This window comes from Coregonus clupeaformis, unplaced genomic scaffold (genome assembly GCF_020615455.1).
Source record: "Coregonus clupeaformis isolate EN_2021a unplaced genomic scaffold, ASM2061545v1 scaf0052, whole genome shotgun sequence".
Lineage (NCBI taxonomy): Eukaryota > Metazoa > Chordata > Actinopteri > Salmoniformes > Salmonidae > Coregonus > Coregonus clupeaformis.
The window spans coordinates 442,057-468,784 of record NW_025533507.1 but is presented as its reverse complement, the minus strand read 5'-3'; the positions used below and the strand labels follow the sequence as shown (position 1 = coordinate 468,784).

Below are 26,728 nucleotides of genomic sequence, written 5' to 3'. Positions count from 1 at the left end.
AGAGAATAACATTTCATAACAGAGAGAGTATAACATTTCATAACGGAGAGAGAGAATAACACTTCATAATGGAGAGAGAGGGAATAACACTTCATAACGGAGAGAGAGAATAACAATTCATATCAGAGAGAGAGAATAACACTTCATAACGGAGAGAGAGAATAACATTTCATAATGGAGAGAGAGAATAACACTTCATAACGGAGAGAGGGAATAACACTTCATAATGGAGAGAGGGAATAACACTTCATAACGGAGAGAGATAATAACACTTCAAAACGGAGAGAGAGAATAACACTTCATAACGTAGAGAGAGAATAACACTTCATAACGGAGAGAGGGAATAACACTTCATAATGGAGAGAGAGAATACCATTTCATAACAGAGAGAGTATAACATTTCATAACGGAGAGAGATAATAACACTTCAAAACGGAGAGAGAGAATAACACTTCATAACGTAGAGAGAGAATAACACTTCATAACGGAGAGAGGGAATAACACTTCATAACAGAGAGAGAGAATACCATTTCATAACAGAGAGAGTATAACATTTCATAACGGAGAGAGAGAATAACACTTCATAACGGAGAGAGATAATAACACTTCAAAACGGAGAGAGAGAATAACACTTTATAACGTAGAGAGGGAATAACACTTCATAATGGAGAGAGAGAATAACACTTCATAACGGAGAGAGAGAGAGAAAACACTTCATAACGGAGAGAGAGAATAACACTTCATAACGGAGAGAGAGAATAACACTTCATAATGGAGAGAGGGAATAACACTTCATAATGGAGAGAGAGAATAACACTTCATATCAGAGAGAGAGAATAACACTTCATAATGGAGAGAGGGAATAACACTTCATAATGGAGAGAGAGAATAACACTTCATAACGGAGAGAGAGAGAGAAAACACTTCATAACGGAGAGAGAGAATAACAATTCATAACGGAGAGAGAGGGAATAACACTTCATAATGGAGAGAGAGAATAACACTTCATAACAGAGAGAGGGAATAACACTTCATAACGGAGAGAGAGAATAACATTTCATAATGGAGAGAGAGAATAACACTTCATAACGGAGAGAGGGAATAACACTTCATAATGGAGAGAGGGAATAATACTTCATAATGGAGAGAAAGAATAACACTTCATATCAGAGAGAGAGAATAACACTTCATAATGGAGAGAGGGAATAACACTTCATAATGGAGAGAGAGAATAACACTTCATAACGGAGAGAGAGAGAGAAAACACTTCATAACGGAGAGAGAGAATAACAATTCATAACGGAGAGAGAGGGAATAACACTTCATAATGGAGAGAGAGAATAACACTTCATAACAGAGAGAGGGAATAACACTTCATAACGGAGAGAGAGAATAACAGTTCATAACGGAGAGAGAGAGAATAACACTTCATAACGGAGAGAGGGAATAACACTTCATAATGGAGAGAGGGAATAACACTTCATAACGGAGAGAGATAATAACAGTTCATAACGGAGAGAGAGGGAATAATATTTCATAACGGAGAGAGAGAATAACACTTCAAAACGGAGAGAGAGAATAACACTTCATAACAGAGATAGAGAATACCATTTCATAACAGAGAGAGAATAACATTTCATAATGGAGAGAGAGAATAACACTTCATAATGGAGAGAGGGAATAACACTTCATAACGGAGAGAGATAATAACACTTCAAAACTGAGAGAGAGAATAACACTTCATAACGTAGAGAGAGAATAACACTTCATAACGGAGAGAGGGAATAACACTTCATAATGGAGAGAGAGGGAATAACACTTCATAACGGAGAGAGAGAATAACACTTCATATCAGAGAGAGAGAATAACACTTCATAACGGAGAGAGAGAATAACATTTCATAATGGAGAGAGAGAATAACACTTCATAACGGAGAGAGGGAATAACACTTCATAATGGAGAGAGGGAATAACACTTCATAACGGAGAGAGATAATAACACTTCAAAACGGAGAGAGAGAATAACACTTCATAACGTAGATAGAGAATAACACTTCATAACGGAGAGAGGGAATAACACTTCATAATGGAGAGAGAGAATAACACTTCATAACGGAGAGAGAGAGAGAAAACACTTCATAACGGAGAGAGAGAATAACACTTCATAACGGAGAGAGAGAATAACACTTCATAATGGAGAGAGGGAATAACACTTCATAATGGAGAGAGAGAATAACACTTCATAACAGAGAGAGGGAATAACACTTCATAACGGAGAGAGAGAATAACATTTCATAATGGAGAGAGAGAATAACACTTCATAACGGAGAGAGGGAATAACACTTCATAATGGAGAGAGGGAATAACACTTCATAACGGAGAGAGATAATAACAGTTCATAACGGAGAGAGAGGGAATAATATTTCATAACGGAGAGAGAGAATAACACTTCAAAACGGAGAGAGAGAATAACACTTCATAACAGAGAGAGAGAATACCATTTCATAACAGAGAGAGAATAACATTTCATAATGGAGAGAGAGAATAACACTTCATAATGGAGAGAGGGAATAACACTTCATAACGGAGAGAGATAATAACACTTCAAAACGGAGAGAGAGAATAACACTTCATAACGTAGAGAGAGAATAACACTTCATAACGGAGAGAGGGAATAACACTTCATAATGGAGAGAGAGGGAATAACAATTCATAACGGAGAGAGAGAATAACAATTCATATCAGAGAGAGAGAATAACACTTCATAACGGAGAGAGAGAATAACATTTCATAATGGAGAGAGAGAATAACACTTCATAACGGAGAGAGGGAATAACACTTCATAATGGAGAGAGGGAATAACACTTCATAACGGAGAGAGATAATAACACTTCAAAACGGAGAGAGAGAATAACACTTCATAACGTAGAGAGAGAATAACACTTCATAACGGAGAGAGGGAATAACACTTCATAATGGAGAGAGAGAATACCATTTCATAACAGAGAGAGTATAACATTTCATAACGGAGAGAGAGAATAACACTTCAAAACGGAGAGAGAGAATAACACTTCATAACGTAGAGAGAGAATAACACTTCATAACGGAGAGAGGGAATAACACTTCATAACAGAGAGAGAGAATAACATTTCATAACAGAGAGAGTATAACATTTCATAACGGAGAGAGAGAATAACACTTCATAATGGAGAGAGAGGGAATAACACTTCATAACGGAGAGAGAGAATAACAATTCATATCAGAGAGAGAGAATAACACTTCATAACGGAGAGAGAGAATAACATTTCATAATGGAGAGAGAGAATAACACTTCATAACGGAGAGAGGGAATAACACTTCATAATGGAGAGAGGGAATAACACTTCATAACGGAGAGAGATAATAACACTTCAAAACGGAGAGAGAGAATAACACTTCATAACGTAGAGAGAATAACACTTCATAACGGAGAGAGGGAATAACACTTCATAATGGAGAGAGAGAATACCATTTCATAACAGAGAGAGTATAACATTTCATAACGGAGAGAGATAATAACACTTCAAAACGGAGAGAGAGAATAACACTTCATAACGTAGAGAGAGAATAACACTTCATAACGGAGAGAGGGAATAACACTTCATAACAGAGAGAGAGAATACCATTTCATAACAGAGAGAGTATAACATTTCATAACGGAGAGAGAGAATAACACTTCATAACGGAGAGAGATAATAACACTTCAAAACGGAGAGAGAGAATAACACTTTATAACGTAGAGAGAGAATAACACTTCATAACGGAGAGAGGGAATAACACTTCATAATGGAGAGAGAGAATAACACTTCATAACGGAGAGAGAGAGAGAAAACACTTCATAACGGAGAGAGAGAATAACACTTCATAACGGAGAGAGAGAATAACACTTCATAATGGAGAGAGGGAATAACACTTCATAATGGAGAGAGAGAATAACACTTCATATCAGAGAGAGAGAATAACACTTCATAATGGAGAGAGGGAATAACACTTCATAATGGAGAGAGAGAATAACACTTCATAACGGAGAGAGAGAGAGAAAACACTTCATAACGGAGAGAGAGAATAACAATTCATAACGGAGAGAGAGGGAATAACACTTCATAATGGAGAGAGAGAATAACACTTCATAACAGAGAGAGGGAATAACACTTCATAACGGAGAGAGAGAGAATAACATTTCATAATGGAGAGAGAGAATAACACTTCATAACGGAGAGAGGGAATAACACTTCATAATGGAGAGAGGGAATAATACTTCATAATGGAGAGAAAGAATAACACTTCATATCAGAGAGAGAGAATAACACTTCATAATGGAGAGAGGGAATAACACTTCATAATGGAGAGAGAGAGAATAACACTTCATAACGGAGAGAGAGAATAACACTTCATAACGGAGAGAGAGAGAATAACACTTCATAACGGAGAGAGAGAATAACACTTCATAATGGAGAGAGAGAATAACACTTCATAACAGAGAGAGGGAATAACACTTCATAACGGAGAGAGAGAATAACATTTCATAATGGAGAGAGAGAATAACACTTCATAACGGAGAGAGGGAATAACACTTCATAATGGAGAGAGGGAATAACACTTCATAACGGAGAGAGATAATAACAGTTCATAACGGAGAGAGAGGGAATAATATTTCATAACGGAGAGAGAGAATAACACTTCAAAACGGAGAGAGAGAATAACACTTCATAACAGAGAGAGAGAATACCATTTCATAACAGAGAGAGAATAACATTTCATAATGGAGAGAGAGAATAACACTTCATAATGGAGAGAGGGAATAACACTTTATAACGGAGAGAGATAATAACACTTCAAAACTGAGAGAGAGAATAACACTTCATAACGTAGAGAGAGAATAACACTTCATAACGGAGAGAGGGAATAACACTTCATAATGGAGAGAGAGGGAATAACACTTCATAACGGAGAGAGAGAATAACACTTCATATCAGAGAGAGAGAATAACACTTCATAACGGAGAGAGAGAATAACATTTCATAATGGAGAGAGAGAATAACACTTCATAACGGAGAGAGGGAATAACACTTCATAATGGAGAGAGGGAATAACACTTCATAACGGAGAGAGATAATAACACTTCAAAACGGAGAGAGAGAATAACACTTCATAACGTAGATAGAGAATAACACTTCATAACGGAGAGAGGGAATAACACTTCATAATGGAGAGAGAGAATAACACTTCATAACGGAGAGAGAGAGAGAAAACACTTCATAACGGAGAGAGAGAATAACACTTCATAACGGAGAGAGAGAATAACACTTCATAATGGAGAGAGGGAATAACACTTCATAATGGAGAGAGAGAATAACACTTCATATCAGAGAGAGAGAATAACACTTCATAATGGAGAGAGGGAATAACACTTCATAACGGAGAGAGAGAGAATAACACTTCATAACGGAGAGAGAGAATAACACTTCATAACGGAGAGAGAGGGAATAACATTTCATAATTTATAGAGGGAATAACACTTCATAACGGAGAGAGAGAATAACACTTCATAACGGATAGAGGGAATAACACTTCATAACGGAGAGAGAGAGATAAAACTTCATAATGGAGAGAGAGGAATAACACTTCATAATGGAGAGAGAGAATAACACTTCATAACAGATAGATAGGGAAAAACACTTCATAACTGATAGAGGGAATAACAGTTCATAACGGAGAGAGAGAATAACATTTCATAATGGAGAGAGAGAATAACACTTCATAACGGAGAGAGGGAATAACACTTCATAATGGAGAGAGAGGGAATAACACTTCATAATGGAGAGAAAGAATAACACTTCATATCAGAGAGAGAGAATAACACATCATAATGGAGAGAGGGAATAACACTGCATAATGGAGAGAGAGAATAACACTTCATAACGGAGAGAGAGAGGAAAACACTTCATAACGGAGAGAGAGAATAACAATTCATAAAGGAGAGAGAGGGAATAACACTTCATAATGGAGAGAGAGAATAACACTTCATAACGGAGAGAGGGAATAACACTTCATAATGGAGAGAGGGAATAACACTTCATAACGGAGAGAGATAATAACAGTTCATAACGGAGAGAGAGGGAATAATATTTCATAACGGAGAGAGAGAATAACACTTCAAAACGGAGAGAGAGAATAACACTTCATAACAGAGAGAGAGAATACCATTTCATAACAGAGAGAGAATAACACTTCATAATGGAGAGAGAGAATAACACTTCATAATGGAGAGAGGGAATAACACTTCATAACGGAGAGAGAGAATAACACTTCATAATGGAGAGAGAGAATAACACTTCATAACGGAGAGAGGGAATAACACTTCATAACGGAGAGAGGGAATAACACTTCATAACGGAGAGAGATAATAACACTTCAAAACGGAGAGAGAGAATAACACTTCATAAACGAGAGAGAGAATAACACTTCATAACGGAGAGAGGGAATAACACTTCATAACGGAGAGAGAGAAAATAACACTTCATAATGGAGAGAGAGAATAACACTTCATAACAGAAAGAGAGAATACCACTTCATAACGGAGAGAGAATAAAACTTCATAACGGAGAGAGAGAATAACACTTAATAACGGAGAGAGAATAACACTTCATAACGGAGAGAGAGGGAATAACATTTCATAACAGATAGACGGAATAACACTTCATACCGGAGAGAGAGAATAACATTTCACAACGGAGAGAGGGAATAACACTTCATACCGGAGAGAGAGAGAATAATATTTCACAACGGAGAGAGGGAATAACATTTCATAACGGAGAGAGACAGAATAACACTTCATAACGGAGAGTGGGAATAACATTTCATAACGGAGAGAGAAAATAACACTTCTTAATGGAGAGAGGGAATAACACTTCATAACGGAGAGAGAGAGAATAACACTTCATAACGGAGAGAGAGAATAACACTTCATAACAGAGAGCGAGAATACCATATCATAACGGAGAGAGAGAATAACACTTCATAAAGGAGAGAGAGAATAAGACTTCATAACGGAGAGAGAGAATACCACTTCATAAAGGAGAGAGGGAATAACACTTATTAACGGAGAGAGAATAACACTTCATAATGGAGAGAGGGAATAACATTTCATAACAAATAGAGGGAATAACACTTATTAACGGAGAGAGAATAACACTTCATAATGGAGAGAGGGAATAACACTTCATAATGGAGAGAGAGGGAATAACACTTCATAACAAATAGAGGGAATAACACTTCATAATGGAGAGAGGGAATATCATTTAATAACGGAGAGAAAGGGAATAACACTTCATAACAGATAGAGGGAATAGCACTTCATAACGGAGAGAGGGAATAACATTTCATAACAAAGAGAGAGAATAACACTTCATAACGGAGAGAGAGAATAACACTTCATAACGGAGAGAGGGAATAACACTTCATAACGGAGAGAGAGAGAATAACACTTCATAACGGAGAGAGAGGAATAACACTTCATAACGGAGAGAGAGAATAACACTTCATAACGGAGAGAGAGGGAATAACATTTCATAACAAATAGAGGGAATAACACTTCATAATGGAGAGAGGGAATAACATTTAATAACGGAGAGAAAGGGAATAACATTTCATAACAGATAGAGGGAATAGCACTTCATAATCGAGAGAGGGAATAACATTTCATAACAAAGAGAGAGAATAACACTTCATAACTGAGAGAGAGAATAACACTTCATAACGTAGAGAGAGAATAACACTTCATAATGGAGAGAGAGAATAACACTTCATAACGGAGAGAGAGAAGATAACACTTCATAACGGAGAGAGAGAATAACACTTCATAACGGAGAGAGAATAACACTTTCATAATGGAGAGAGAGAATAACACTTCATAACGGAGAGAGGGAATAACACTTCATAATGGAGAGAGGGAATAACACTTCATAACGGAGAGAGATAATAACACTTCAAAACGGAGAGAGAGGGAATAACACTTCATAACGTAGAGAGAGAATAACACTTCATAACGGAGAGAGGGAATAACACTTCATAATGGAGAGAGAGAATACCATTTCATAACAGAGAGAGTATAACATTTCATAACGGAGAGAGAGAATAACACTTCAAAACGGAGAGAGAGAATAACACTTCATAACGTAGAGAGAATAACACTTCATAACGGAGAGAGGGAATAACACTTCATAACAGAGAGAGAGAATAACACTTCATAACAGAGAGAGTATAACATTTCATAACGGAGAGAGAGAATAACACTTCATAATGGAGAGAGAGAATAACACTTCATAACGGAGAGAGAGAATAACAATTCATATCAGAGAGAGAGAATAACACTTCATAACGGAGAGAGAGAATAACATTTCATAATGGAGAGAGAGAATAACACTTCATAACGGAGAGAGGGAATAACACTTCATAATGGAGAGAGGGAATAACACTTCATAACGGAGAGAGATAATAACACTTCAAAACGGAGAGAGAGAATAACACTTCATAACGTAGAGAGAGAATAACACTTCATAACGGAGAGAGGGAATAACACTTCATAATGGAGAGAGAGAATACCATTTCATAACAGAGAGAGTATAACATTTCATAACGGAGAGAGATAATAACACTTCAAAACGGAGAGAGAGAATAACACTTCATAACGGAGAGAGAGAATAACACTTCATAACGGAGAGAGGGAATAACACTTCATAACAGAGAGAGAGAATACCATTTCATAACAGAGAGAGTATAACATTTCATAACGGAGAGAGAGAATAACACTTCATAACGGAGAGAGATAATAACACTTCAAAACGGAGAGAGAGAATAACACTTTATAACGTGAGAGAATAACACTTCATAATGGAGAGAGAGAATAACACTTCATAACGGAGAGAGAGAGAAAAACACTTCACAACGGAGAGAGAGAATAACACTTCATAACGGAGAGAGAGAATAACACTTCATAACGGAGAGAGGGAATAACACTTCATAACGGAGAGAGACAGAATAACACTTCATAACGGAGAGTGGGAATAACATTTCATAACGGAGAGAGAAAATAACACTTCTTAATGGAGAGAGGGAATAACACTTCATAACGGAGAGAGAGAGAATAACACTTCATAACGGAGAGAGAGAATAACACTTCATAACAGAGAGCAGAATACCATATCATAACGGAGAGAGAGAATAACACTTCATAAAGGAGAGAGAGAATAAGACTTCATAACGGAGAGAGAGAATACCACTTCATAAAGGAGAGAGGGAATAACACTTATTAACGGAGAGAGAATAACACTTCATAATGGAGAGAGGGAATAACATTTCATAACAAATAGAGGGAATAACACTTATTAACGGAGAGAGAATAACACTTCATAATGGAGAGAGGGAATAACACTTCATAATGGAGAGAGAGGGAATAACATTTCATAACAAATAGAGGGAATAACACTTCATAATGGAGAGAGGGAATATCATTTAATAACGGAGAGAAAGGGAATAACATTTCATAACAGATAGAGGGAATAGCACTTCATAATGGAGAGAGGGAATAACATTTCATAACAAAGAGAGAGAATAACACTTCATAACGGAGAGAGAGAATAACACTTCATAACGGAGAGAGGGAATAACACTTCATAACGGAGAGAGAGAGAATAACACTTCATAACGGAGAGAGAGAATAACACTTCATAACGGAGAGAGAGAATAACACTTCATAACGGAGAGAGAGGGAATAACATTTCATAACAAATAGAGGGAATAACACTTCATAATGGAGAGAGGGAATAACATTTAATAACGGAGAGAAAGGGAATAACATTTCATAACAGATAGAGGGAATAGCACTTCATAATCGAGAGAGGGAATAACATTTCATAACAAAGAGAGAGAATAACACTTCATAACTGAGAGAGAGAATAACACTTCATAACGTAGAGAGAGAATAACACTTCATAACGGAGAGAGGGAATAACACTTCATAACGGAGAGAGAGAGAATAACACTTCATAACGGAGAGAGAGAATAACACTTCATAACGGAGAGAGGGAATAACATTTCATAATGGAGAGAGAGAATAACACTTCATAACGGAGAGAGGGAATAACACTTCATAATGGAGAGAGGGAATAACACTTCATAACGGAGAGAGATAATAACACTTCAAAACGGAGAGAGAGAATAACACTTCATAACGTAGAGAGAGAATAACACTTCATAACGGAGAGAGGGAATAACACTTCATAATGGAGAGAGAGAATACCATTTCATAACAGAGAGAGTATAACATTTCATAACGGAGAGAGAGAATAACACTTCAAAACGGAGAGAGAGAATAACACTTCATAACGTAGAGAGAGAATAACACTTCATAACGGAGAGAGGGAATAACACTTCATAACAGAGAGAGAGAATAACATTTCATAACAGAGAGAGTATAACATTTCATAACGGAGAGAGAGAATAACACTTCATAATGGAGAGAGAGGGAATAACACTTCATAACGGAGAGAGAGAATAACAATTCATATCAGAGAGAGAGAATAACACTTCATAACGGAGAGAGAGAATAACATTTCATAATGGAGAGAGAGAATAACACTTCATAACGGAGAGAGGGAATAACACTTCATAATGGAGAGAGGGAATAACACTTCATAACGGAGAGAGATAATAACACTTCAAAACGGAGAGAGAGAATAACACTTCATAACGTAGAGAGAGATAACACTTCATAACGGAGAGAGGGAATAACACTTCATAATGGAGAGAGAGAATACCATTTCATAACAGAGAGAGTATAACATTTCATAACGGAGAGAGATAATAACACTTCAAAACGGAGAGAGAGAATAACACTTCATAACGTAGAGAGAGAATAACACTTCATAACGGAGAGAGGGAATAACACTTCATAACAGAGAGAGAGAATACCATTTCATAACAGAGAGAGTATAACATTTCATAACGGAGAGAGAGAATAACACTTCATAACGGAGAGAGATAATAACACTTCAAAACGGAGAGAGAGAATAACACTTTATAACGTAGAGAGGGAATAACACTTCATAATGGAGAGAGAGAATAACACTTCATAACGGAGAGAGAGAGAGAAAACACTTCATAACGGAGAGAGAGAATAACACTTCATAACGGAGAGAGAGAATAACACTTCATAATGGAGAGAGGGAATAACACTTCATAATGGAGAGAGAGAATAACACTTCATATCAGAGAGAGAGAATAACACTTCATAATGGAGAGAGGGAATAACACTTCATAATGGAGAGAGAGAATAACACTTCATAACGGAGAGAGAGAGAGAAAACACTTCATAACGGAGAGAGAGAATAACAATTCATAACGGAGAGAGAGGGAATAACACTTCATAATGGAGAGAGAGAATAACACTTCATAACAGAGAGAGGGAATAACACTTCATAACGGAGAGAGAGAATAACATTTCATAATGGAGAGAGAGAATAACACTTCATAACGGAGAGAGGGAATAACACTTCATAATGGAGAGAGGGAATAATACTTCATAATGGAGAGAAAGAATAACACTTCATATCAGAGAGAGAGAATAACACTTCATAATGGAGAGAGGGAATAACACTTCATAATGGAGAGAGAGAATAACACTTCATAACGGAGAGAGAGAGAGAAAACACTTCATAACGGAGAGAGAGAATAACAATTCATAACGGAGAGAGAGGGAATAACACTTCATAATGGAGAGAGAGAATAACACTTCATAACAGAGAGAGGGAATAACACTTCATAACGGAGAGAGAGAATAACATTTCATAATGGAGAGAGAGAGAATAACACTTCATAACGGAGAGAGGGAATAACACTTCATAATGGAGAGAGGGAATAACACTTCATAACGGAGAGAGATAATAACAGTTCATAACGGAGAGAGAGGGAATAATATTTCATAACGGAGAGAGAGAATAACACTTCAAAACGGAGAGAGAGAATAACACTTCATAACAGAGATAGAGAATACCATTTCATAACAGAGAGAGAATAACATTTCATAATGGAGAGAGAGAATAACACTTCATAATGGAGAGAGGGAATAACACTTCATAACGGAGAGAGATAATAACACTTCAAAACTGAGAGAGAGAATAACACTTCATAACGTAGAGAGAGAATAACACTTCATAACGGAGAGAGGGAATAACACTTCATAATGGAGAGAGAGGGAATAACACTTCATAACGGAGAGAGAGAATAACACTTCATATCAGAGAGAGAGAATAACACTTCATAACGGAGAGAGAGAATAACATTTCATAATGGAGAGAGAGAATAACACTTCATAACGGAGAGAGGGAATAACACTTCATAATGGAGAGAGGGAATAACACTTCATAACGGAGAGAGATAATAACACTTCAAAACGGAGAGAGAGAATAACACTTCATAACGTAGATAGAGAATAACACTTCATAACGGAGAGAGGGAATAACACTTCATAATGGAGAGAGAGAATAACACTTCATAACGGAGAGAGAGAGAGAAAACACTTCATAACGGAGAGAGAGAATAACACTTCATAACGGAGAGAGAGAATAACACTTCATAATGGAGAGAGGGAATAACACTTCATAATGGAGAGAGAGAATAACACTTCATATCAGAGAGAGAGAATAACACTTCATAATGGAGAGAGGGAATAACACTTCATAACGGAGAGAGAGAGAATAACACTTCATAACGGAGAGAGAGAATAACACTTCATAACGGAGAGAGAGGGAATAACATTTCATAATTTATAGAGGGAATAACACTTCATAACGGAGAGAGAGAATAACACTTCATAACGGATAGAGGGAATAACAGTTCATAACGGAGAGAGAGAGAATAAAACTTCATAATGGAGAGAGAGGGAATAACACTTCATAATGGAGAGAGAGAATAACACTTCATAACAGATAGATAGGGAAAAACACTTCATAACTGATAGAGGGAATAACAGTTCATAACGGAGAGAGAGAATAACATTTCATAATGGAGAGAGAGAATAACACTTCATAACGGAGAGAGGGAATAACACTTCATAATGGAGAGAGGGAATAATACTTCATAATGGAGAGAAAGAATAACACTTCATATCAGAGAGAGAGAATAACACATCATAATGGAGAGAGGGAATAACACTGCATAATGGAGAGAGAGAATAACACTTCATAACGGAGAGAGAGAGAGAAAACACTTCATAACGGAGAGAGAGAATAACAATTCATAAAGGAGAGAGAGGGAATAACACTTCATAATGGAGAGAGAGAATAACACTTCATAACGGAGAGAGGGAATAACACTTCATAATGGAGAGAGGGAATAACACTTCATAACGGAGAGAGATAATAACAGTTCATAACGGAGAGAGAGGGAATAATATTTCATAACGGAGAGAGAGAATAACACTTCAAAACGGAGAGAGAGAATAACACTTCATAACAGAGAGAGAGAATACCATTTCATAACAGAGAGAGAATAACATTTCATAATGGAGAGAGAGAATAACACTTCATAATGGAGAGAGGGAATAACACTTCATAACGGAGAGAGAGAATAACATTTCATAATGGAGAGAGAGAATAACACTTCATAACGGAGAGAGGGAATAACACTTCATAATGGAGAGAGGGAATAACACTTCATAACGGAGAGAGATAATAACACTTCAAAACGGAGAGAGAGAATAACACTTCATAACGTAGAGAGAGAATAACACTTCATAACGGAGAGAGGGAATAACACTTCATAACGGAGAGAGAGAAAATAACACTTCATAATGGAGAGAGAGAATAACACTTCATAACAGAAAGAGAGAATACCATTTCATAACGGAGAGAGAATAAAACTTCATAACGGAGAGAGAGAATAACACTTAATAACGGAGACAGAATAACACTTCATAACGGAGAGAGAGGGAATAACATTTCATAACAGATAGACGGAATAACACTTCATACCGGAGAGAGAGAGAATAATATTTCACAACGGAGAGAGGGAATAACACTTCATACCGGAGAGAGAGAGAATAATATTTCACAACGGAGAGAGGGAATAACATTTCATAACGGAGAGAGACAGAATAACACTTCATAACGGAGAGTGGGAATAACATTTCATAACGGAGAGAGAAAATAACACTTCTTAATGGAGAGAGGGAATAACACTTCATAACGGAGAGAGAGAGAATAACACTTCATAACGGAGAGAGAGAATAACACTTCATAACAGAGAGAGAGAATACCATATCATAACGGAGAGAGAGAATAACACTTCATAAAGGAGAGAGAGAATAAGACTTCATAACGGAGAGAGAGAATACCACTTCATAAAGGAGAGAGGGAATAACACTTATTAACGGAGAGAGAATAACACTTCATAATGGAGAGAGGGAATAACATTTCATAACAAATAGAGGGAATAACACTTATTAACGGAGAGAGAATAACACTTCATAATGGAGAGAGGGAATAACACTTCATAATGGAGAGAGAGGGAATAACATTTCATAACAAATAGAGGGAATAACACTTCATAATGGAGAGAGGGAATATCATTTAATAACGGAGAGAAAGGGAATAACATTTCATAACAGATAGAGGGAATAGCACTTCATAATGGAGAGAGGGAATAACATTTCATAACAAAGAGAGAGAATAACACTTCATAACGGAGAGAGAGAATAACACTTCATAACGTAGAGAGAGAATAACACTTCATAACGGAGAGAGGGAATAACACTTCATAACGGAGAGAGAGAGAATAACACTTCATAACGGAGAGAGAGAATAACACTTCATAACGGAGAGAGAGAATAACACTTCATAACGGAGAGAGAGGGAATAACATTTCATAACAAATAGAGGGAATAACACTTCATAATGGAGAGAGGGAATAACATTTAATAACGGAGAGAAAGGGAATAACATTTCATAACAGATAGAGGGAATAGCACTTCATAATCGAGAGAGGGAATAACATTTCATAACAAAGAGAGAGAATAACACTTCATAACTGAGAGAGAGAATAACACTTCATAACGTAGAGAGAGAATAACACTTCATAACGGAGAGAGGGAATAACACTTCATAACGGAGAGAGAGAGAATAACACTTCATAACGGAGAGAGAGAATAACACTTCATAACGGAGAGAGGGAATAACATTTCATAATTTATAGAGGGAATAACACTTCATAACGGAGAGAGAGAATAACACTTCATAACGGATAGAGGGAATAACAGTTCATAACGGAGAGAGAGAGAATAAAACTTCATAATGGAGAGAGAGGGAATAACACTTCATAATGGAGAGAGAGAATAACACTTCATAACAGATAGATAGGGAAAAACACTTCATAACTGATAGAGGGAATAACAGTTCATAACGGAGAGAGAGAGAGAATAACGCTTCATAACAGAGAGAGAGAATAACACTTCATAACGGAGAGAGAGAATAACACTTCATAACGGAGAGAGAGAATAACACTTCATAACGGAGAGAGAGAATAACACTTCATAATGGAGAGAGGGAATAACACTTCATAACGGAGAGAGAGAGAATAACACTTCATAACAGAGAGAGAGAATAACACTTCATAACGGAGAGAGGGAATAACATTTCATAATTTATAGAGGGAATAACACTTCATAACGGAGAGAGAGAATAACACTTCATAACGGATAGAGGGAATAACAGTTCATAACGGAGAGAGAGAGAATAAAACTTCATAATGGAGAGAGAGGGAATAACACTTCATAATGGAGAGAGAGAATAACACTTCATAACAGATAGATAGGGAAAAACACTTCATAACTGATAGAGGGAATAACAGTTCATAACGGAGAGAGAGAGAGAATAACGCTTCATAACAGAGAGAGAGAATAACACTTCATAACGGAGAGAGAGAATAACACTTCATAATGGAGAGAGGGAATAACACTTCATAACGGAGAGAGAGAGAATAACACTTCATAACAGAGAGAGAGAATAACACTTCATAACGGAGAGAGAGAATAACACTTCATAACGGAGAGAGAGAATAACACTTCATAACGGAGAGAGAGGGAATAACACTTCATAATGGAGAGAGAGAATAACACTTCATAACGGAGAGAGAGAATAACACTTCATAACGGAGAGAGAGAATAACACTTCATAATGGAGAGAGGGAATAACAATTCATAACGGAGAGAGAGAATAACACTTCATAATGGAGAGAGAGAATAACACTTCATAACGGAGAGAGAGGGAATAACACTTCATAACGGAGAGAGAGAATAACACTTCATAACGGAGAGAGAGAATAACACTTCATAACGGAGAGAGAGGGAATAACACTTCATAACGGAGAGAGAGAATAACACTTCATAACGGAGAGAGAGAATAACACTTCATAACGGAGAGAGAGAATAACACTTCATAATGGAGAGAGGGAATAACACTTCATAACGGAGAGAGATGGAAAAAATACAGGATAAAAACAAAGGAGTAACAAGACGGTTGTGGAGAAGACAGTTTGTTCCCCAGCTTGTTATTTTCATCCTTCACTACACCCAGCACACACACACACACACACACACACACACACACACACACACACACACACACACACACACACACACACACACACTGCAGCACACCAAGGTAATCATAAAGTTGTGTGTGTATAACAGTGTCTGTTTAGAGACAGACAGTATCCCTCCCTGTCTTCACAGAGACAGCAGCACCACTCCCTAAAGCTATAGCACAATTTACAATATTACACTGTCCACTAGCAGTTGGTTTCATGCTTTTCTCATTTCCATGCTGCTTAGATCATTTCTCATTCTCTCACTACATTCAAATGAATGCCCTGTGAACAGCAGCTGCAGATGACCATAAATATTTCTAGACCAGTGATCATTGCAGCAGTGAGGACATGTCCCAATAATTCAGCTTTACACATCATCTGGATGGATGGATGGATGGATGGATGTATGGATGAATAAAAGGATGAATGGATGGATGGATGGATAACTAACCCTAACGCTAACCTCTCACCTCTTCTCTCTGCCTTTCCTTTTCTCAGAGGTCAAAGATCGCGGTATATGAGAAGATGTGGTCTTATATGAAGTCTGCTGAGCCTTCTGTCTTCGCTAAGACCACAGCGGAGGGCGTGGCTCGCGTCCGCAAGTCCAAAGGGAAGTACGCTTTCCTCCTGGAGTCCACCATGAATGAGTACACGGAACAACGCAAGCCCTGCGACACGATGAAGGTTGGAGGCAACCTGGACTCCAAGGGCTATGGCATCGCTACACCTAAAGGCTCACAGCTAAGGTGGGTGGAGTAGTATAACGATGGTAGTCCCCAACTCAACTGTTGTTATGGTATTCCACCTACCCTGGTGTGCCTTTTATATGGATCACTTAGTAGTGTCTTAGTCTGGTCTATTTCTGTTCCCCTTTCTTTCTTTCTTTCTTTCTTTCTTTCTTTCTTTCTTTCTTTCTTTCTTTCTTTCTTTCTTTCTTTCTTTCTTTCTTTCTTTCTTTTTCTTTCTTTCTTTCTTTCTTTCTTTCTTTCTTTCTTTCTTTCTTTCTTTCTTTCTTTCTTTCTTTCTTTCTTTCTTTCTTTCTTTCTTTCTGTCTGTCTGTCTGTCTGTCTGTCTGTCTGTCTGTCTGTCTGTCTGTCTGTCTCTCTCTCTCTCTCTCTCTCTCTCCTTAGTTTATTTTTCTTTCTCTCTTTCTCTCTCTCTCTCGTTAGTTTATTTCTCACCCTCTCTCTCTCCCTCTCTCTCTCCCTCCCTCTCTCTTGATCTCTCTCTCATTAGTTTATTTCTCTCTCTCTCTCTCTCTCTCTATCTCTCTCTCTCTCTCTCTCTCGATGTTGTGTTGAGTTCTTTGTGCCTGTTAGCTCCATTGCTCTGTTGTTTTGCTGTCTCTCCATCTCTACATCCATCCATCTCTGTCTGTTGTTCTTTCACTCACTCTCTCTCTTCACAGGGCCACCGATCAGGTAATCTGTCCACTCGTTTGTTGTCTTTACTGTCTCATTCCTTCATTCTCAGATATAGAGTGTACTGTAGATACTATCTGTTTTTGGACAGGCTGATTGTGAATGAAGTTACTAACGGTGATGCCGTGGGGAGGGGCGGTCACCGTGGCATTGCCATGACTCCCAGAGCCACCCAGGGGAATTTATAGACACACAGGAAACAGGACTTTGAAGGGCCTGGCCAATGGGGGGAACAAAAAGCTATCAAATTATTTCATAACATCCCAAAATACAGATCAAATCAATCAAATCAAATCAATCAAAACAAAAAAAATCACACAATCCAATGAATTGATGATGCCCTGAAACATGATCAAATGTGTGTGTGTTTGTGTGTGTGTGTGTGTGTGTGTGTGTGTGTGTGTGTTTGGACCAAGAGGAGTCCCATCTATAGCAGCAGGAATACTGACACCCTTTCTATAACTTTTCCTATAACTTCCCCCTGTGCACTGTGCAAAGAAGTCCACCCACTCCCCTGCCCCTTTACGAGGGTTCCTCTTCCACTCAGATAAATGGTTTTCTGTTTCCGAGGGAAAAGTGACAGCCAGTGGACGATAGTCCCCACCTGGCCCCTCACTATTCTGGGACTATCGACTGCTGTCTATGGCTTCTCCTTATCATCGGAAAACCTACCGGGACCATGCACGTGGATGGGAGAGCGCACGTCAGGCGAGAGCCCCTGCTCGCGGCAAGCCGTTCAAAGCACAGATTTAAGTTGATGATGATGATAATGATTTTGATAAAGCTTATTATTAGTAGTAAGATGTCTACTTAATACTATATGTAGGGAATTAATATGATAATATATATTGCTTATATAATTCTAATTATTTTCCATGTTTGGGAGATGTCTATATAGCCTTATTCCTTTCCCCTAACCTTCTTATGTTGGTGATATTTTCCATGGCTTGCAGCCCACCCAGGAGAACTCTCTCTCTCTCTCTAGCCTCTGAGCCAAGAGGCAGCTCAGTGTACAATAACAAAATAATGACTGTCTGTCTTTCTGACTCTCTGTCTGTCTGTCCAAACCCCCCCCCCCCCCCCCCCCCCACCTCCTCCCTCCCTACACACACACACACACACACACACACACACACACACACACACACACACACACACACACAGTGCCAGTGCCAGTGCCAGTGTGAGTATGTGCTATTTTAGCCCTCTGTGTCCATGGTCTGTTTTTGGAGGTCGTTTCCTGTCAGGGGTGTGAGGTGGAGAGCTGCAGGGGAGGAGGGCAGGAGTGGTAGGGACCAGAACACCAGAAGCAGGGTATTAGCTCTGTGTCAGCAGGGGACTAAGATAGGCTTTAACACAACATTTAACCAGGGCTCCACCACTCCCCTTTACCCGCCCTGCTGCACATCATTCAGACAATAGCGGTAAAGGTGAACTGAATGAAAGGGGTTTGGGCTATTTGGCTCTGTTGGTTCTCTCTCTGTAGGCTCTATGTGTTGATTTAGCAACAGAAAACTGGCATAACCATTCTAAGGGTGTGCTTTCAATGTTGCAAAGATATCTCTATAATAAGGGGGGATGTAAATGCTGGAAGAGAGAGAGAGAGAAAGAGAGAGGGTTGTCTGGAGGGTTGTGCATGTCCACTAATCTGATGCCTTCCAACCACTCACCGACGTTCTTTTTCCTCATCCCATTGGCTCATCATTGGCTGATACTCCATCCCTCCTCTGACCAACTATGTTTTATCCCTCTGAAGAAATGCGGTCAACCTGGCCGTGTTAAAACTCAACGAGCAGGGCCTGTTGGACAAATTGAAAAATAAATGGTGGTACGACAAGGGAGAGTGTGGCAGCGGGGGAGGGGACTCCAAGGTTAGCCTCTCTGTCTCCAAACGCGGTTCAACCGTGTTCGGGAAGTAATGCGTGCATCTGCCCCAGCCACACAGATCACTGATGAACATGACCACATCATGCCACTTCGACTCCCCTCGGTCTGAAACGAGGGAGGAAGGAAGGAGAGGAGGGGAGTGATGGAGAGAGAGATAGGAGAGCAATTACTGTCAAAGCAGGAATAGTGGTCCTCTAGTGGATGCTCTGGAGAGAGGAGTGTGGACCAGAAGGCTGTCAGAACATAGAGCAGGGTTCCCCAACTGGCCAGCGGGTGGTTTTATTTGGCCCCCCAAGTTTTCTGAGCAAAAAAAAAATATTTTATTTTATTATTTAAAAAAAAAAATTGAATTATCATTGTAGGACATAAAAGACTGTAAAAACACCAGGAAATCAGCTCCAAGTGATTTTAATTTTGGAAATCTGTTCCCAAGTATTCCCACGCATAATAGAGAGACATATGTCATCGTATACAAATAATAATCATTCAGAATAATTGATTGGATTTATATAGCACTTTTCTACCAACTGAGGTACTCAAAGCGCTTTACATAGTAGGGGGAAACTCACCTCATCCACCATCAATGTGTAGCACCCACCTCAGTGATGCACAGCAACCATTTTTGTGCCAGAACGCTCACCACACATCCACTATCAGGTGGAGAGGTGAGGAGGGATATATGTCAATTAGGAATGAGGGGGAGGATTAGGTGGCCACGATGGAATGGGGCCAGGTTGGGAATTTAGCCATGACACCGGGGTGAACACCCCTACTCTTACAATAAGTGCCATGGGATTTTGAATGACCACAGAGACACAAGACACCCGTTTTAACGTCCCATCCAAAAGACGGCACCCTACACAGGACAATGTTCCCAAATGTAATTGAGGTTTGAAATTATTATGGTTTAGTCAAATATTATATCTGTTTAGGCTTCTTGTGGTCAATTTGCAGTATAAAAATATATATTTGTATTATGTTCCGGCCCACCAACCATCTGCTCAAGAAAGAATTGGCCCGTGGCTGAATCTAGTTGATGATCCCTGACGTAGAGGGAGAGATAGAGAGGAGGACGTAGGAATGAAATAGAGAGATGATGTACTTTATGTTTTCTGCCTTTTAGATTCCTCTTCAGATCTCTTACCCAGAGCTTGTTAATGACGTGCAGTAAATTGTCCAATGCAGTCCCCTCTCTCCCAGTGTGAGCAGGCCCTGCCAATAGTCCTGCGTTCACAGTAATTGCCTCTGCTTGTGGAGCACCGGCTGGGGCAGTATGGGCACGTTACCTGAAGTGATGCAGGGGGGTCCCACTCATATGTCTGTAGCTCGCTTAGCCCTCACCCCCCTCAGCCCCCCAACGAGCATACACACATGTACTCAGTGGGACCCAGACTGGGTCACTTTTACCAAGCAGTGCCATTGATGTGACAGTTCTGACTGTATGTGACCTAATAACATAAAATAACATGACCTATGATGTTATTTATGTTATTTTTACACGCCAAGAACCCCGGTAAACCTTGCGGTTTTGAAACTGAGTGAAGCAGGCGTCTTAGACAAACTGAAAAACAAATGGTGGTACGATAAGGGCGAGTGTGGACCCAAGGACTCGGGAAGTAAGGTCAGTGTCGCGGGCAGAGTGGGGGACCAAACACCCTCACTGTGTGACAGACAGGCACGCCTCTAGATTAGCATGGAGACTAGGATTAGCATTAGGATTAGCATCAGTTATATTTTTATATAATATAATAATATATTATTTGATTGATTACTGTTGAATACCTTTCTAGTTCTATCACTGTTAGTATTCTGCCTATGCAACATCTGCCTGTATAATGTGATTTCGAAGAAAAATATATACTATAAAAAATATATAAAATGTATACTTTGTAATTTCTGGAAAATGGATTATGGCCTTCATAATAATGGCCTTAGTCTCCGAATACCATTCAGTTTACTATTCTCTGTGTTACTCTGTGTAGAAGAAAAGTCAAAGAGTCTTATGAAGTCATGAGTCTTATAAAACTACAGATAATCTTACAACATCTAAGATGTCCTTAGAACACTACAGATGTCTTTAGAAGAACACTAGAGAGATTCTTAGAACATCAGAGAACTCCTAAGAATGCCAGTGAAGTTCTTAAAATACCGGGGACCTTCACCAAGAGTGTCTGAATAGAATACTTTTTCATCACTCATCCAAAAGCCTGACTAATACGATGACTGAATATATTTTAATTGGTATGATGTACTAGTCATCCTCGACTCAATACTTAATACTTGTAGCAATATTAAAATGTTTATTTACTTAAATTGTAGTCATGCATTAGTAGTAGATATGTAGTCGATGTAGTAGTACTGTCATAGTAGTAATAATAGTTGTAGTATATGCACTAGTAGATAATAAGCTTTAATGATGGTAGTAGTAGAAATGCTTACCCTAGTAGACTAGTCATAGTAGTGGTAGATGCTGTTGTTGTTCGTAGAAGTAGACGTTTTTCTGCTAAAAAATAAATAACTAAGCTGCCCTGTTCTGTGTCTCACTAGCTTCACTGTCTCTCTCTCTCTCTAACCCTGTGCTGTCCGTCCCCCCTCCCAGGACAAGTCCTCCCAGGCCCTGAGCCTGAGCAACGTGGCCGGGGTCTTCTACATCCTGGTGGGGGGTCTGGGCCTGGCCATGCTGGTGGCCCTGGTCGAGTTCTGCTACAAGTCGCGTGCCGAGGCCAAGCGCATGAAGGTGGACCTTAGCCCCCCTCACTGCCCCAGCCCCTCTCCCAGCACCCAGAATTTAGCCACTTATAGAGAGGGGTACAACGTATACGGCTCCGAGGGGGTCAAGATATAGGGGTAGGACTTAGGGTCTCCTATAGGTGGGCTGGTGTGAAGTTTCTTGTGCGTGTAGCCTCTAGCAACAGCAGACCAGTGTTGTTGTGTCTGTGGTGAAGCATTGTGGAACCAACGTGCTTTAGTTTTCCCCTTTGTTTTCCTGTTGCGACAGCTTCTTATGCTTCAGTTTTTTGTTTGTTTTTCTGATCGTTGCTGTGTAGCGCTTCACCCCAGAGCATTCTGGGGGCAGGTGGCAGATTGGTTCCATCGTCTTTGGCTGCAGATGATGATGATGTTATACACCTGCATTCTGTCCATACTCAGTGTATCACACATACAGCACATAATACATTAGAACATTGGTGCATATCTCCTGTCCTCAAGGCCCGCACTGTCTGCTGGTTTTAACACTGTTCTAACAAGTGATTGATTTAGACCTTGGTAAGCAGGTGTATGGACCATCTCTCTATTCAATCAATAACATTGATCGACCAGTTAGGTACCGGGGAGAACAGAAAACCAGCAGGACTGCTTCATTGGAGGACTGGAGTTTTACAGACAAGTTAAGCCCCCTGTCAGAGTTGTAGAATTGTAGATGCCCGAACATTCCCAAATGAGGTAGAGTTAGAGAAGAATCCACTCAAATCAACCAAACACTTTATAGAGGATGTCTGCTTATTGATGTTAACCCTAAAAGCGACAACATATTTTTGGCTTAAAAGTGCCAACATGGATCATTTTTTACCCCAAATTGGTAATTATTGCTGTCTAGCAGTAAAAAAAATGTTTATTAACCTTTTGTAACAAAAAGAAAATGGTTTAAATTCCCCCAAAAAAATGTAAGCACACATTTATAGTCAAATTTGATGTTTCAAAATATATGTTTTTGTATGTTGTATTTTTTTATAATATTTTTATCAATTTCATCCATAGCCACTTGTTTTGAAAGAAATTATGTTATTCATTCAAAGTGTTGTGTTTCTGTGATACTCAGTGGCTGAAAAAATTGGCGATTGAGCTAATCTGACATACTGGTATGACCTAAGATGGCCACCGATATGGCTGATATAGGCGATAAGGGCGCCGGTGCCATCAAACTTTTAGTTCCAATTGTATCTGAAAGATGAGACTCTCGACCTGGAACAGAGACGTTGACTGGAAGCTAAATATGTATTTACATTTGTGAGTTCTTTTTTTTGTTATAGTGGCTGCCATGCCCACCACGGGTCAAATCTGGGGTGGCTCCATATCTACTGTATATCTCTTCAGGGTACATACATCTACCTCCGTGCCAAATTTGGTGCTTTATCACAAAGTGTACTATTGAGTTCACATTTTTACCACTAGTATAAAAAAAAGAGAGATTATTTTTAATTCCTCCATATTAACACAGAAAACGTGGTAAATTTAGCTTTTTTTCTTGGTAACCAGTTGCTTGACAAAATCCCAAAATGTCTGAAGGATTTTAAAAAAAGGGATTTGAAAATATTACGTTTTTTGACCGCTGTTGGTGCTTGAAGTGTTAATGCAAAAGAGATAAACATAACATTTCCAAAGGAAACATTAGGAACATTGTATATCACTGAGTAGTGTATTCCTATAAAGTGTTGCCCATGACAAAACAGTCAGTCAGTCTCTCTCTATAATTCTAAATCTGTGAAACACCCCTCACTTCCCCTTTTCCTCACCTTACAAAACCCCACCTTACTGTACAAAAAAAACTCACCTTACTGTAAAAAAACTCACCTTACTGTAAAAAAAATCATCTTACTGTACAAAACCCCAGAAATGCATGGTCACCTTGAAATGCAGATGTCTCACCCAAACGTATTTGAAATGTATCCTGAGCATCTGTGTGTTTGTTGTTGCCTGCCTTTTTTATACAATGTTAGTTTAAGTAGTCATATACAGGTAACTGCCAAAATAAAGGAAACACCAACATAAAGTGTCTTAATAGGGTGTTGAGCCGCCAGAACAGCTTCAATGCACCTTGGCATAGATTCTACAAGTGTCTGGAATTTTATTGGAGAGATGTGACACCACTCTTCCTCGAGAAATTCCATCGTTTGGTGTTTTGTTGATGTTGGTGGAAAACGCTGTCTCAGGCGTCGCTCCAGAAACTCCCATAAATGTTCAATTGCGTTGAAATCTGGTGACACACCCTTTAAACCCCCTATGCTCCTTTGAGACCCAAATTCACTGAGATATCTTCTAGCCATGGTAGCCAAAATAATGGGAACTGGGCATTTTTATACATACCCTAAGCATGATGGGATGTTAACTGCTTAATTAACTCAGGAACCACACCTGTGTGGAAGCACCTGCTTTCAATATACTTTGTAGCCCTCGTTTACCCAAGTTTTCCCTTTATTTTGGCAGTTACCTGTATGTTCCAATTCTTATGCTGGTGTGTGTGTGTGTGTGCATTCATTCGTGCTTATGAGCATATGAACATGTATTTGTATGTTCCTATGTTTTCAAAGTGAATGATCAATTTGATTCATTAGGGTCATATTACAAAAACTCATAACTGTTTATTTCTTTCCTCTTTTCCCATTGCCCCTCCCTCTCTAATCACCCCCCTCCCCCTCCCCCTCCTCTGGCTCTTCCCCTCCAGCTGCCCTTCACAGAAGCCATGCGGAACAAGGCTCGGCTGTCAATCACAGGCAGTGTGGGTGAGAATGGGCGTGTCTTAACCCCGGACTGCCCTAAGGCCGTCCATGCTGGCCACTCCCTCAGACACCCAGGGTTTATCCTACCCTCGGGCCTACCCTGAAAACCAAAAACACACACTGTGCCTTAACCACACACACACACGGCTACGTCATTACCACCCCGACACCACACACACACACACACACACACAGACCAGAGACCGCCAGCAAGCTAACAGCAACTACAGGGAGAGAGGAGGGACAAATATAACGCTCACCATCACACTAAAATCCTAATTTGAGTGTAAACTTTGGGAGATCCATGAAACAAGGACAACAAGGTGACAAACTGACAGTGAGAAAGAACAAATTATGATGATGATGAAGAGGACTTTGGGCACTGTCATGAGCAGACAGACGTGACTTTATCTGCTCCGATGTGATAGACTGCGTCCTCTAACAAGCCACACCCCTGATCCCCTACCAGGAAACAATGCTTCAGGACAAACACCATCATCATCATCAACATTTTCATCATCTTCACTTGCCTGCAAAGAATAAGAACCAGGAGAATCACTTATAAGACCAGAAAACTGTAAACCTGAAAACGTTGGACTGTACAAACCTGCTCTTTCGCCATTAACTATTCAGACGAACTTGCTTTCTTACAACGCTTTGGTCAGCGTCTCGCAAACACAACGCAGAGATCACTGAAGTTACAGTAATAGACGACAACTCAACGGATATCTCCAAACTCATATGGCTAACACGACCGTAGGATTCACAGTGGTTTATGAAAAAAATAAAAAATAAAAATGTAATAGTTATTAACAACTAGACTTATCACTTCTCTGGGCAGGGAACAGAGGTGAAGCTGTACATTCTGTGAAAAGTTAAGAAAACTTATCAAAGTAAATTCCCCATATAAGGCATTATTTTTGACCAGGTCCACATTTAACCATCTAGAGCTCTGGTCAAAGGTAGTGTGCTATATGGGGGATAGGGTATAATGTGAGACATGGCCATATTGTGTTCCAGTGGAGAGGGAAGGTACTGACTGTATCAGAAGCTTGCTTTTTAAACTGTTGTAAATAACTGTGTAGCAAAACTGAACTCACCTCTCTTTTTTAACCATCTTAGGTAATAATTCATTGCAATAATGAATATAAGAAAATGCCACATGTAATTATGAATACATCTTTTTATAAATACATATTATATACAATACAAATGAATATATATATATATATATATATATACA

The 26,728-nt window shown here is 39.0% G+C and overlaps 1 protein-coding gene across 5 annotated transcripts in view; it reads left to right on the top strand.

Moving 5' to 3' along the window:
• The window catches only part of LOC121567799 (glutamate receptor 4-like), a 135,459-nt gene extending 108,731 nt beyond the window's left edge, over positions 1 to 26,728 (top strand). The window contains exons 15-18 of one of the 5 annotated variants that reach the window (XM_041878087.2): positions 17,178 to 17,425; positions 21,494 to 21,608; positions 22,587 to 22,724; positions 25,431 to 26,728. In XM_041878087.2, the coding sequence (XP_041734021.2) occupies positions 17,178 to 17,425; positions 21,494 to 21,608; positions 22,587 to 22,724; positions 25,431 to 25,589 (660 nt within the window). In that variant the 3' untranslated portion in view covers positions 25,590 to 26,728. Of the gene's footprint in view, positions 1 to 17,177; positions 17,426 to 19,856; positions 19,972 to 21,493; positions 21,609 to 22,586; positions 22,858 to 25,430 lie in introns of all 5 variants that reach the window. The other 4 variants (XM_041878088.2, XM_041878091.2, XM_041878089.2 and 1 more) reach the window with 4 other exon arrangements.